At 44.5% G+C, this 14,243-nt stretch overlaps 1 protein-coding gene across 10 annotated transcripts in view; it reads right to left on the reverse strand.

Moving 5' to 3' along the window:
• Positions 1-9,878, reverse strand: part of DHDDS (dehydrodolichyl diphosphate synthase subunit) — a 35,780-nt gene extending 25,902 nt beyond the window's left edge. For 5 of the 10 annotated variants that reach the window (XM_060411433.1, XM_060411432.1, XM_060411431.1 and 2 more), the window contains exons 1-4: positions 9,823-9,878; positions 9,191-9,306; positions 7,138-7,254; positions 2,498-2,640 (exon numbers count right to left, since the gene is read on the reverse strand). In XM_060411433.1, the coding sequence (XP_060267416.1) occupies positions 2,498-2,640; positions 7,138-7,254; positions 9,191-9,253 (323 nt within the window). In that variant the 5' untranslated portion in view covers positions 9,254-9,306; positions 9,823-9,878. Of the gene's footprint in view, positions 1-2,497; positions 2,641-7,137; positions 7,255-9,190; positions 9,307-9,808 lie in introns of all 10 variants that reach the window. The other 5 variants (XM_012151436.4, XM_012151426.4, XM_060411430.1 and 2 more) reach the window with 1 other exon arrangement.
• Between the last annotated feature and the right edge of the window lie 4,365 nt (positions 9,879-14,243).

A 14,243-nucleotide genomic window follows, 5' to 3' on the forward strand; every position in this document is an offset into this window, starting at 1 on the left:
CTTTACATCTACTTTTGAGGCAGACACCATTGTCATTCCCCTTTTATAGACGAAGAAGCTGAAGCCTAGGGAGGTTAATTCATTCAAGGTCAGACAGCTGGTGAGTAGAAAGTCAGATACTGAATCAAGGCAGTCTGGTTCTAGGGCCTTTTTAATCACGACATTACACTGCCTCCATATAGTAACTCCCAAATGGCACAGTGAGCATGAACTCACTGTTTCCTAGTCAGCTTCTTGAACTTGGGAATGCTAAGAAGAAACAGAATGACTAATGTTTGGAAAACAGGAGCTCCATAACAAGAAGTATACTGTGGGGCGAGGCTATCTGGCAGGTTCTGGAGAACCCTGATCCAGAGTTGAAGGCTGCACCCACAACCTTTCCACCCTGCAATGCTCAATCACATTTCTTCCAAGAGTGAAGCAAGATCTAATCGCCTAGTTTTGAGAAGCCACTTGAGTGCTAGTAGACAAATGTATACTCAAAATCAAGGCAATATTTGAATAAGAGTATCTAGATCTGGGAATTCCTTGGCAGTCCAGATTTTAGGACTCTGCGTCCACCGGTCAGGGAACTAAGATCCCGCATGCCCTGGGATGCGGCCAAAAAAGAGAAAGAATACCTAGATTCAAGCCCTAGTGCTACTGCTTACTATCTGAGCTAGCATAACTGCTTAGCCTCACGGAGCCTCTTACCTTGTAAACCGGCGGTGCTAACCATCTCTGCCTACTGGGAAAGTGCCACACTGGGAAAGTGCTGCACTGGGAAAGTGCCGCACTGGGAAAGTGCACATGACCTGAAGGACGTCTACGGGGAAGGAGCTGTGGAAGTGTTGGCAAGGAGCCAGGAGATCTGGGTTCCCAGCCTGGTTCTGCCACTAGTTTGCTGTGTGACCTTGGGCAAACCTTTCTCTTCTTTCCACCAGGGTTAGTTTCCCAACTGATGAAACCAAACTAGACCAGTGGTTTTCCAAACTTCTTTTAGCCAAACAACTCTTTCTTTGAATCAAACCTGAAATAGATGCCCCATATATAAGACAGATAAACACAAAACAGCACTGTACACCTTGTTCCCTCTGGGTCCTTGCACGCCCACCCCTCACAACACTGGGGTTCTGTGGCACACTACAGGAAAACCACCACTAAGGTTTCTTATTGCTCTCTCCAGGACTTCAGAACCTAAGACCATGTCCTCTACTACTGACTGCTAGAACAATCTCAGGAGCACCTTTTAAGAACTGTAAGATTACCTCCTGTCTCTTGCAGTGCAGTATAGTAGACAACAGCTTAGCTCCAGAGTCAGAAAGATTCTGTCTGTTTTGGCTCTGTCTGTCTGATAGCTGTGCAACCCAAGATACGCACTTAAACTTCTCTGGTTTTTATTTTCTTCCTTTCTACAACTGGGATAATAATACCTTTCTCACAGGATAATGTGAATATTAAACGAGAATGCACATTAGGCTCAGGGCCTGACACACAGTATAAGCACATTAAAAAGACAAAATTAGTGTGAAATACAGAAGAATCTGAACACCTGAAATGTATCCCCATTACCTCCGTCCCCAGTCCCTTGGGTGTGACTTCTGAGCCACAAAGGAGGCAGTAATGTCTGTGGCCCAGAGTCTCACCATCTTAACATGGACAGAGAAGCCTGGCTACTCTCCCCTCACCCAGACCCACACAGGGACAGAAATGACAGAACTGTCCTAGGCCCAGCTCTGCTAGAGCTCTAAGTATTCTGTTCTCTCATCTTCCTGGTCCTGGAGTGAGGAGGAGCTGGGCAGAGAATGGTTGTAAGAGACTTTGGGGCAGTCCGGGCTGGAGAGAGTTCCACACTTAGAAGCAAATAATTTCCACCAAACTTCCTCTTCGTCCCGTTCTGGCTTTGCTCCCTAAGTTAAGGCTTAAACATAATGACAGATAAGACTAGTACTGACTCATCCCCAGAAAGGCCTTTTGTGCATCATCCTTCCTTCCCAGGGAATATACAGGGAAGTGTAGTAGCTTTTTAGGGACGGCTGCACCACAGAAAATGACTATTTCAAAGTTTCTCTCACTCTACCCCCCTGGTCACGGCTTACCAGTCCCGGGATAGAACTCTGATCTAAGGTGGGCTGCTTAGAACTAGAGTCAACTAGGGTTTTAGTTCATTATGGGCTGTGCTCTTGAAGCAGACAAAGCTGGTCTGTGGAGCAAAAGAAGTAAATGTCCAAGCAGGCGTTTAGAATCCATTATCTAATGGATTTCAATTCCTGACTTCAGTTTTACCTGAGGCTGGCCATACTTGTCCTTGAATTCTATGAAATACCTCTATACCCTCAAATAAATGATTCCTTTGAAAAAAGAGAAAAACTAGCTTGTCATACTTGCCACTGATGAGGTCTTATTAACAGCAGAAAGATTGAGAGTTCCTTAACTAGCCCCAGAAAAAAGAGCTGAGGGTTAGGATAAGGCTGGAGGTTGGTGGAAGGACGCACGCTTCCCTCTGACAGCATCTTACTGTTCTTCCATCAGGCGGCTAAACTTCTCCCGGGCCAGATCCATTAGCCCGTCTACTTCACTCTTGGAGCGTTTGAAGTTCTCGATGCTGAACGCATAGACCGTCACCTCCAGGATGCCCAAGTTCAAGCACCAACGCAGAGTCTGAGGGGGAGAAGGCAAGGAGCTAGGATACAGGAAGACCAGGAAGGGAAATGGGGCATGCCTCAGCCCCAACTCAGTGCTGGAAGTGGGAGACAGACTTTCTTCCTTCTGGGTAGAGTTAGGATAATACCAGAATAGGGAACCAAACAAGCAGAAAGCCACCAATCGAGAGACTGAAAAATGTGAACTTAATCAGTATTATTATGCTGATGCTGCTGTGGTTTACTGGAAAGAACTCTTCGCTGAGAGAGTAAAGTTCTAGGTCCTAGCCCCTGACTCCATCACGCACTTGCTATGTGACTGCTGGCGTATCATTTAACCTCTCAGGGCCTAAATCTCCTTATCTGTGAAACGGCATCACAATCCATCCCTCACCAGGTGGCTAAAGGTACATAAGAACACAGGTAGCACCACTCACAGCATCATTATTCCAGAAGACTGAGAGACTGATGAGTTATAAGAAAACACGCAACGACTGCGCAAGTGTGTAGCATTTAAGTCTCCAAAGTGTCTTCACATACATTGTTTCATTTCATTCTTCAAGCAACCCTTTGAGAAAGGCTTTATTGTTTTCATGCCTACTTTACAGATAGTAAAACTGAGGCTCAGAAAGTGAAGAAATGTATCAAAAGTCCACAGTTCTACTGTATGAATCCATTATGTGAGGTTCTAGAACAGCAAATACTCATCACACTGAGTGACAGAAATCAGAACAGTGGTTGCCCATAGAGAGGAAGAGGAGGTAGCACAGGGTTTCACTGGGAGGGGGCACAAAGGAACCTTCTAGAAAGATGGAAATGCTCTATATCTTGATAGGGGTGTGGAATAGACAGAGGAGTGCAACTGTCAAAACCCCAAATTTGTGCATGTCCCTGAATGAAATTACACCTCAATGAAAAGAGAAGTAAAACTCAAATTTAAACTCAGACTTCTGGTACTTCTCTAACCCAGTGCCACTAAAGGTGGAGAACCAGCTGGAGCTGAGAACAGCAGTGCTGAGACAGGGAGCCTAGAGGTTAAAGGCAAGGGGTAGAAGACATTCAAACAGAACTGAAGAAATAAAGCTGAAGAACCACCTTTCTAATTCGCTATCAGACACACAAACACATTAACTGCCAATAGGCTTGGGCCCTGAAGACCTTACCAGGCAGTGAACTTAGTGGGTACCTCCGGGTTGGAGCCCACCACTGACCTCAGTCAGTAAAGACGCTAATAAGAGCTTCAATTTTTGAGCACTTCCTTTACGCCAGCATGCGCCACATGCTTTTCACTGAAGCATGTTATTTAACCCTTATGTTATTTCCCCATATCATAGATGGAGGAACTGAGGCGAAGGGAAGTTATGTAACTTAAAGCAGGTCGCAGAGCCAGGAAGGGGCAGAGCAGGGGTGCCAATGAATTCTGAGTGACCACAGAGCTTAAGCTCCTAAGCACTAGGGCAAGACCGCCTCTAGTCACAAAAGAGAAACATCAGGTCAACAGACCTGAAGACTCCACTATGTTGGAGAGAACTCCACAACCACTCATTCAAGGCAAAAAGTATCATTGTGCTGGCTGTGTTCTTGTGCCAGGAAGCTGAGATCCGTGAGCTAGTTTCACAAAGATCAACACAGTCCACTGTTATCGTTAAATTTAATGTTTCCCAATTTGCAATAGGCATTAAAACCATAAAATGCCAATGACCTTTGTTGGAGTCATGTCCTTGTTTGTCTGGTACTTTTCCTAGTTTAAGCACTTAAAGGCCCATGTCCTGAAAAACACCTCAATCTCAGGATGGGTAGTCAGCCCCTACTTTTGCTCTGGAAAGGTCACATCTAAGAATTTATCCTAAATCAGTGCCATTTATCAAAGTGAAAAGCGGAAGTGTTAGTTGCTCAGTTATGTCCAACTGTTTGTGATCCGATGGACTGTAGCCCACCAGGCTCCACTGTCCATGGGATTCTCCAGGCAAGAATACTGGAGTGGGTAGCCATTCCCTTCTCTGGTGGATCTTCCTGATCCAGGTATCAAACCCAAGTCTCCTGAATCGCAAGTGGATTCTTTACTGTCAAAGCAAGCAGGGAAGCCCAGTACCATTTATAATGTCTAATAACAGTGGAGCAGCTGAACAAACCATGTCAGATCCTCAGGATAAAATGTTCCACAGTCATTAAAACATACAGGTAGAAAGGCTATATATGAACCTAGAAAAATACTTGCCCAAATGTTAAGAAAAAATAAGGTTATCAAAGCTATAGATAAAATATAGACCAATGGAACAAGATAGACAATCCAGAGATAAGCCCACACACCTATGGGCACTGTGTCTTTGACAAAGAAGGCAAGAATATACAATGAGGAAAAGACCAGTCTCTTCAATAAGTGGTGTTGGGAGAACTGGACAACTACATGTAAAAGGATAAACTCAAAATGGACTAAAGATCTAAATGTAAGACCAGAAACTATAAAACTCCTAGAGAAAAACATAAGCAGAACACTGTATGATATAATTCATAGCAAGATCCTCTATAACCCACCTCTTAGAATAATGGAAATACAAACAAAAATAAACAAGTGGGACCTAATTAAACTTAAAAGCTTTTGCACAGCGAAGGAAACTATAAACAAGGTGAAAAGACAACCCTCAGGAGGAAATGATAGCAAATGAAACTGACAAAGGATTAATTTCCAAAATATACAAGCAGCTCATACAACTCAATAGCAGAAAAACAATCAACCTAATCAAAAAGTGGGCAAAAGACCTACCCAGACATTTCTCCAAAGACATCCAGATGGCTAGTAGACACATCAAAAGATGCTCAACATCATTATTAGAAAAACGCAAGTCAAACCTACAATGAGGTATCACCTCACACCAGTAAGAATGGCCATCATCAAAAAATCTACAAACAACAAGCGCTGGAAAGGGTGTGAAGAAAACGGAACCCTCTTGTACTATTGGCGCAGTAACAGCTGGAATGTAAATTGATACAGCCACCATGGAAGACAGTATGGAGATTCCCTAAAAAACTAGGAATAAAACTATCATGGGCTTCCTTGGTAGCTCAGCTGGTAAAGAATCCGCCTGCAATCAAGGAGACCCTGGTTCTATTCTTGGGTGGGGACGATCCCCTGGAGAAGGGATAGGCTACCCACTCCAGTATTCTTGGGCTTCCTTGGTGGCTCAGCTGGTAAAGAATCTGTCTGCAATGTGGGAGATCTGGGTTTGATCCCTGGTTGGGAAGATCAGCTGGAGAAGGTAACAACTGCCCACTCCAGTATGTCCAGGAAGACAGTATGGAGATTCCCTAAAAAACTATGAATAAAACTGTCATACAACCCAGTAATATCATTATTAGGCATATACCCTGAGGAAACCATAACTGAAAAGGACACATGTACACCAGTGTTTACTGCAGCACTATTTACAGTAGCTAGGACATGGAAGCAACCAAGATGTCCACAGACAAATGAATGGATAAAGAAGCTGTGGTATATATACACAATGGAATATTACTCAGCCATAAAAAGGAATGCATTTGAGTCAATTCTAATTAGGTAGATGAACCTAGGGCATATTATATAGAGTGAAGAAAGTCAGAAAAACAAATACATATTAACACATATATATGGAACCTAGAAAAATGATTGATGAACCTATTTGCAGGGCGGCAATGGAGACACAGACATAGAGAACAGACATGGGCGGGGGTTGGAGGAGAGGGTGGATGAATGGAGAGAGTAGCATAGAAACATATACACTACCATATGTAAAACAGATAGCCAGTGAAAATTTGCTGTGTGACTCAGGGAACCCAAACCCCCTATAACAACCTAGAGGGGTGGGAAAGGGTGGGAGGTGGGAGGGAGGTTCAAGAGGGAGGGGACATATGTATACCTATAGCTAATTTATGTTGATAAATGGCAGAAACCAACACAGTATTCCTGAAACTCCAATACTTTGGCCACCTGATGCGAAGAACTAACTAATTTGAAAAGACCCTGATGCTGGGAAAGATTGAAGGCGAAAGGTGTAGGGGATGACAGAAGATGAGATAGTTGGATGGCATCACCAACTCAATGGACATGGGTTCAGTAAGCTCTGGGAGTTGGTGATGGACAGGGAGGCCTGGTGTGCTGCAGTCCATGGGGTCGCAAAGAGTCGGACACGACTGAACGACTGAACTGAACTGAAAAATAATTTTTTTCAAAAGCTATAATTTAACAGATGTTAAGTCATGTTGAACATACTATAAGGACTGGGATGAGACACAGAAAAATATAAACTGTTGATTAAAGTGGTAAGAGGAGACAATTTTGCTTTTATATCTAATATTTTGTGATGATTCACTAGATTTAATTTTTTGTGAATGTTGATATGAGACTTATAGCTAGCAAGGAAGAAAACAAACAGCTATAAAAGCACTCTCAAACCACAGCAAACTCAGGGCTTGGTTTTTGAGCTATAATCCAATTCTCCCCAGACCATTCACCCTTGATTCTGCCTCCCACACCCACCTCTGCCAGTTTGTTGAAGCCCTGTGAGTGCCCCTCCTGCCGCTCCACTTGGCACTTCTTGGCATAGCGACGGTTCCCATCCATTATAAATGCAATGTGTTTGGGCATGGGGCCTGCCTGTGAAATAAGAAGACAGACACATCACATACTACTCAGAGATAAAGGGAGACAATATGCCAAGCTGACAGGCTTGAGTCATATGGTAAAAGTCCTGAGGGAGGGAATTGGGTATGCGGTACTTTTTTGCTCAATACATAAGCATTAAGCACTTTTATTTATTTTTATTTATGTGTTTACTGAGCCCTTACTAAATGTCAAGTACTATGCTGGATTTTTTATACTTTACCTTAGCTTTTTTTTCATCATACAAACATATGAAGTAAATAGTATTATCTGCATTTTACACATGAAAAAACTGAGGCTCAGAGAGCTCAAGTGACCTGCACAAGTTACACAGCTAAGAAGAGATAAAGTGGGGATTCAGAATGAGGTCTATGTGCTTTCAGAGTACATGTCTTAACTATATGCCCTTAACCACCAGCTTGGTTTCATTAGCTTTCAACTGGAAGACATAGGAAAGATAATGATGGATGTGGTCAAATGTAGAGGGCATCCTCCTCATAAAACAGGCATCCACTTCCATCTGAGTCCTGTCACACAGAAATAGAGGCCTAAAATTGTTGGATCTTCTTATTTCACAAGAGAAGACACTCAAGATTTTCATAAAAATTTCAATGTCAGGAGCCACTTCAAAACAAACAAGAAAGGCATTTGGGAGGCAAACAAAACTTCTTATCTGGCTTAGAGCAGCCTTACATTGTCCATCACAGCAAAAATTCACTCCTTGGACTATTTGCCCTCACTGGAGGGCTTCTTCATAGACTGCTTCCCCTGCAACTCTCTGACATTTTCTATTTTTGCCCCTACATAGAGCTGCTGCTGCTAATTTGCTTCAGTCGTGTCCGACTCTGTGCGACCCCATACACGGCAGCCCACCAGGCTCCCCTGTCCCTGGGATTCTCCAGGCAAGAACACTGGAGTGGGTTGCCATTTCCTTCTCCAATGCATGAAAGTGAAAAGTGAAAATGAAGTCGCTCAGTCGTGTCCGACTCCTAGCAACCCCACAGACTGCAGCCCATCAGGCTCCTCCATCCATGAGATTTTCCAGGCAAGAGTACTGGAGTGGGGTGCCATCGCCTTCGCCCTACATAGAGGCACCCCCCCAAAAAAATTCCAATAAAGTCATGAAGTTTGTTTTTCCCAACATAAGACTGCAGTGATTCCCTAAGGAGATGCTTTCCATTTCCTGCACTGCTTGAGATCACTTGGCATTTTTTGTGTGTGGGGAGGTGGGGTTCAAGGCTTACTCATAAATTCACTGCTACCCACTGCTTGGCAGCCTGGGGCTGAAACCAAACTGACTCGCTCCAATCTCAAACCTTTCATATGCAGAGGATATAACTTTGCTGTGATTCCTAGAGAAAAAGTTGAGGGAAGATCTGGGGGAACCATGGAGTGTAGTAAACAGAGTGATTAGTCTTCAAATGGCTGAAAGGCACCCCCAACAATAGTAATTAAAAACTGCTAGACACGCTGCTGAGTGCTTTCTATGTAGTTTCATCTAATCCTCAAAACCACCACATAAAGTCACATGGTTAGTACACGACAGAATAGGACGTTCATTCATAGTTGTCTGCCTCCAGAACCCAAACTCTTAACCATTATGCTCTACCATCACATCAAAGAAAGATTAGTTATTTTATCTAAACCCAGAGGACAGTACTCGGCATGACCGATCAAAGCTCTACAGAAACAAATTTCAGGAAGACCTATGGTGCCCAGTGACACCACGAGGTTCTGGGTTTCTTGAAAACGCAGGAGTTAGGACAATAATTTGCCAGAAACGTAGACTCTCAATTCTAAGATTCTTTAACACTGCTAAATTCTATTACAAATCCACAAACGTCAGGGATTACTCAATTTTAATAACAGGTTTTGATATAAGATTACCCAACAAACCAAAGGCCAGCTGGTGCTGTGGGCCACTGCTCACCTTTATGATATTGGCACAGAACCGCTCCCAAAATGACAGCTCTCCTTCTTTGACCCATGACATAGTTCTTGCCCCGGAGAAGCAGCACAGGACGATTAGACACCAGCCAGGTAACTCTGCATAAACAAGAAAGAGAACCATAAGTCACCACGCCGGCAAACAACTACGTTTGACTTGCAGGGATTCACCAAAAATGGTACAGAGCAGTCAGCATTAGAACGCAAAGGCACTGGCCTAAACCTCTAGTCTTTCTCTACCCAGACTTATAAGACAACAGGACTTTGAGGGCAGAGGCCTTTTCTTGGCTCCACGGGCTTGGTGGAGCTTGCTGCTATATTCCCTTCTCCCTCAGTGTCTGCACCGCCTTTTTCTGAACATCTATTCAAAACGTCTGCTTCCTGCCACATCGTAGCGCCTACATCCTGATCCTTCCCCATTCTTCCTTTTCCATCCTCCCTCGGTGCTCCAGGTGGACAACGCTTTCAACCCTGCACCCGTTACCTCCTGACCTAGAGATTTCCCAATTATTTATTCTCTCACTGTCTCTTCCACTGTCCCTTTTGCCTGTCCCACAGCTGCCTCTTGCCCAGTCAATTTCTCTCCTCCAGTCCACCTCACCCTGAATCCAGCACCTTGACAAGCTCCGCCAGCACCTTCCAACTGCTCCAGTGGACCGACACTTCCTCACGACGTGGCGCTGGAAGAACACGTCATCGCTGGGCGCTGGGACACGCCTCTTCCGTCACCTAAGGGGCGGAGCCCTGGCCTACGCTTGCGCGGTCGGAGGAGGAGAGAAGAGGGGAGCGTTCCCGGCCTTTCGAACGCCTGGGGGCGGGGTAGGGTGAGGCGAATTCGAGAACTGGGCTTTCCGCGGTGAGGCGGGCGACTGGGCTCCGGGCCAAGTGTCAGGGACCTTGCTACGGAGGGCGAGATCCAGACCACCTGAGAGAGCCGCTAAGTCTGTAGACCGTCCGGTTACAGGACAGGACTTAGGAGTTAGGGGAGCGTCATGTCAGAAATGCCGAGACTTCTCAGCCGCTAGCAGCAGATTAGGACTGCTGAGATAAAGGGGTAAGGCAGTGTTCTGCTAACTGTAAGGCTGCAGAATTGACTTTAAATCTGATACAAGTCTTAAAAAGCGTGTGTTTACACCATTTTGTCTTATTTAGTGGATTTAATCGTTTGCGAACTTCCTGTCTCTCGTTAGTCTCACAAGACACTTAACCTCAATCCATTTTGTGCTGACTTTAAGGCACACACATTTTAGGGTTTGCATTCGTAGGACCTACCCAAGGAACTAAAAAAAAGGATTAAGGTCAGAAAGAACTCTAAGAATGGCTTCTAAACTATAAGGCCATCAGCTAACCCTGCCAGAAAAATCGGGGGTATTCTTTCTGTATCAAACCTTTAACGAAAAGGGCTGCAGGAATTCGAGTTACTAACTCACAAAAGGAATTGGGAGTTTAGTTTTCTCAAAATTAAAGGAGGGAAAACAAAAACTACCATTTTCAAAGAACCTTCCTGTTTCTAACTTTCGATTCCAGTGTCATCAAAGAAGCAAGAGATACTGCAGTCATAACTCCCAATTCATTACTTTGTCTTCCACTCTTTATGATAAAAGGGTTATTTTTGAGTGAAATGATCAAAGCCCGCTAGAGATGAGTAACCCATCCATGCAATTTCTTAAGCTTTTCCATCCTTCCTGCTTGGCGTCTAGGTTGCCTATCTGATTACTTCAATTTTGGAGGAAAACCATTTACTGAAATCCAGTATTTTGCTGCTTTTAACATCTTCCATGACCGGCTTTCTGAGAAGGCAGTGGCACCCCACTCCAGTACTCCAGTACTCACTCCAGTACTGAGCGACTTCACTTTCACTTTTCGCGCACTGGAGAAGGAAATGGCAACCCACTCGTGTTCTTGCCTGGAGAATCCCAGGGACGGGGAAGCCTGGTGGGCTGCTGTCTATGGGGTCACACAGAGTCAGACACGACTGAAGCGACTTAGTAGCAGCAGCAGCAGCAGCATGACCGGCATTGACTTGGTAGAAGTCCCTGGAGTGTTTAGTTGCTCTGTTGTGTCTGACTCTGCAGCCCCATGGACTGTAGCTCGCCAGGATCCTCTGTCCAATAGATTTCCCAGGGAATGCTGGAGTGAGTTGCCATTTCCTTCTCTAGAGGATCTTCTTGACCCAGGGATCAAACCATCATCTGCATTGCATAATTCTTTACCAGTGAGCCACCAGGTAAACTTCTTATCCTTGTTTTTGTTAATGGTTTCTTGTACTTTGTGTGATAGTTGGTATGCTTCCAATCAAGTAAACCCTCCTTTTTATGGGGGGAGCTAGATGTTAAGAAAGGCTAGCGAACTTGTTAACATGTGTTTGTAACTAGTCAGTGTATCTCCTCTGGCCTCACTTTCCCCAGTTTCCAGTATTTCCCTCCCTGGGTTGCTACAGGGGGTTAATTAATTAAGATTTGTAAAGGGCTTTGAGGAGCAAGGGACAAAGTATTATTAGGGTCTCATGCCCCAAGCCATGGCCCCATCCTTTCATCCCAGCTAGTGGCACAGGCAACCCCATTCTTATGCATGCCAAGCCCTTAATCCCCTCTTGAATGTGGCAGCTTCCAAGGAAAGGACAAGAGGCCTTAACTAGAAACAAAAATCCACTGTAATGAGGTGCTAAAAAGACTGAACTTTCAAGATTCACTCCTAAGAAAATGGCTGAACCGAAAACTTAGTGGTTCTTCTCATGACTTCTGAGTCCCAATCCAAGAAGGTGGAAATAACGGTAGGAGGAAGGCGCCTTAAATATCAACCAAGATGACAGTTTCAGTACCAATAAGTTTTTATTCATTGTATATTCCCAAGGAAAACAAGGAAGGGAAAAGGGTCAGCGTGTGTGTTACAAAATGATAGCAAATGGGAAAGGAAGTACCTGGCACAGCAAAATCAGCCATCAAATAAACACTGCCCAGATGGGGTCTCCAAAGCCCGAGGGGCTATGTCTCCTGCAGTTCAGGAATGAGAAGAAGGGATGAGGAAAAGAACAGATGGGTACATGCTTTTCTACCCTCCCTCCCTCCCTCCCCATAAATTCAAGATTTCATACAAAGCTTTGGTTTCTAGCAGTAAACATGGAGTTACATTCGTCCGTCTGCTATTAAACAATCTTGTGGCTACTTTGACATAAGTTTCTTGCACCTGCATAAAAGTTCCTGAGTGACTTGGATATACATTCATCTTTCCTTTCATGGTCTCCCAGCCCCACCTTCTACATGGAAGGCCCCCTTCATTGCTTCTCTCTACCCTTGGAGTTGGTCTTTATCCATCCAAATACATCAGTCCGTTTAGCATGAATCACATCAAGGAATGGACATGACTCGAGATTGGGAACAAGGGATGGAGCGATCTTAGCTTCTTCAGGATTTTTGCACAAATCACTTAATCACAGATACCCCACAAATTAAACGTATAGGTATATGGTCTATTTTGGGGGGTACAAAGGTGGAAAGAAGAGGGAGTAGGAATCTAGTTTTCAGGACAGATCTTGTTTGAAATAGGAAATAGAGGAAGGGGAACACGAAAGTGTAGTTCAAGACCCCCCCAACTTCAAGAGGGGCCCCCAAGCTTATGTTTCAGATCTTTTTGCCTGGTGCAGAACATTTTGTCAAAGATGCTTTGGCTATTTTTCTCAATATAAAAAGAAGTTTGTAAACAATAAAACCCCAAAAGAACATGGAGAAGACCAACACATTATATTTACACAAACTAGGCCACCTAGCAATCACCAAATCAGCTACTTGTGAAGTCCTACAAAGCCCAGACAAATATAATAACTAGAGGGGGCAGCAGCCGGGGGAGACAAGGATCAGACACACATCACCCAATGTGTTCTATTGCGTTTGCCCCGTGACAACACAGTGAGGTAGGTCTGCAGTGATCTCACAGCTTGTAAACGAACCCCCCGCCCCCACCGCCCTTTCTCCTTTAGCTGCCATGATACTAATCACTGCTGCAGCAGAGTAGGACCCTGGCTCTGGGAACCACAAAGAAGCCATTGCTGATGGTCTCTCCAGAAGCCAAGAAGGAAAAGCCCAGAATTGGTAAAGATCTTGTCCTTGCTTCACATATCCATCCCTGGGCAGCTCAAGATGGGTACAGTGGCTTTGTTCTTAAAAACCTCTCCTTACCAACTTGCATTTTTTATAAAAACACACACACCCTGTTGTGCATGGTCGGCCTAGCCCAGTCAGATGAAGGATGGATGTGGTATATAAAGTGAGTCCTGTGGTATATAAAGTGAGTCCTGTGCCCTAGGATTATAGATCTGGAACAGGAACCCTTTGTCACACATACACATGACCTTTGCCTAATCTTGGCTTCCCCTCTCTGCACTACTTACCTGGCCCAGCCTCTCCTAACCTCTCTGCACCACGTTTTCCTGTTCAGACCAATTTCCAATCTTTCAGTAGAAAGGAGACCAAGTCATGGGGCAACCCAGTTAAAACCTAGTCTCTCATGAAACGCTGAAGATGGAGGGGTTTCAAGAGGACACTATGGCAGAAGAGCCAGCTCTAATTGGCAAAAATGAGGTAGTTCAATAGGCTATACACTCCAAATAGTTGTTCTCTCTGATGATACAGCAACAAAAAGCATTCCTGCTGTGCAGACCCGGAGCTGCTGCTGACTTATCCCTGAGATTGCTCACTTACCTGAGAACACAGTGCAGGAATGAGGGCCTTAGATTAAAATACACAAAAATACAAACCCAGAATATTTATATTACGAAAAAAAAAAAAGTTAAAATGCACAAGATACGTCATTCGCACACAGCTAGTGCAGTTGGCATCCTGGAGAAAGTGGGACCCAAGGTTCAGTCACCCAAGGCAGCAAATAAATAAAATTGAGTTGGCCCAGAATGGGGTGAGAGTGAGCTTAGAAGGAGCAAGTCTGCAGCTGTTCCCTCAATCACCCCTTAACTTGTCATCATAACCCATTACTTGGGACAGTTCTTAGCATTCTGTCCCAAGAGGGGGTTATGAGAGAAGACG

Source organism: Ovis aries, chromosome 2, assembly GCF_016772045.2.
Source record: "Ovis aries strain OAR_USU_Benz2616 breed Rambouillet chromosome 2, ARS-UI_Ramb_v3.0, whole genome shotgun sequence".
Lineage (NCBI taxonomy): Eukaryota > Metazoa > Chordata > Mammalia > Artiodactyla > Bovidae > Ovis > Ovis aries.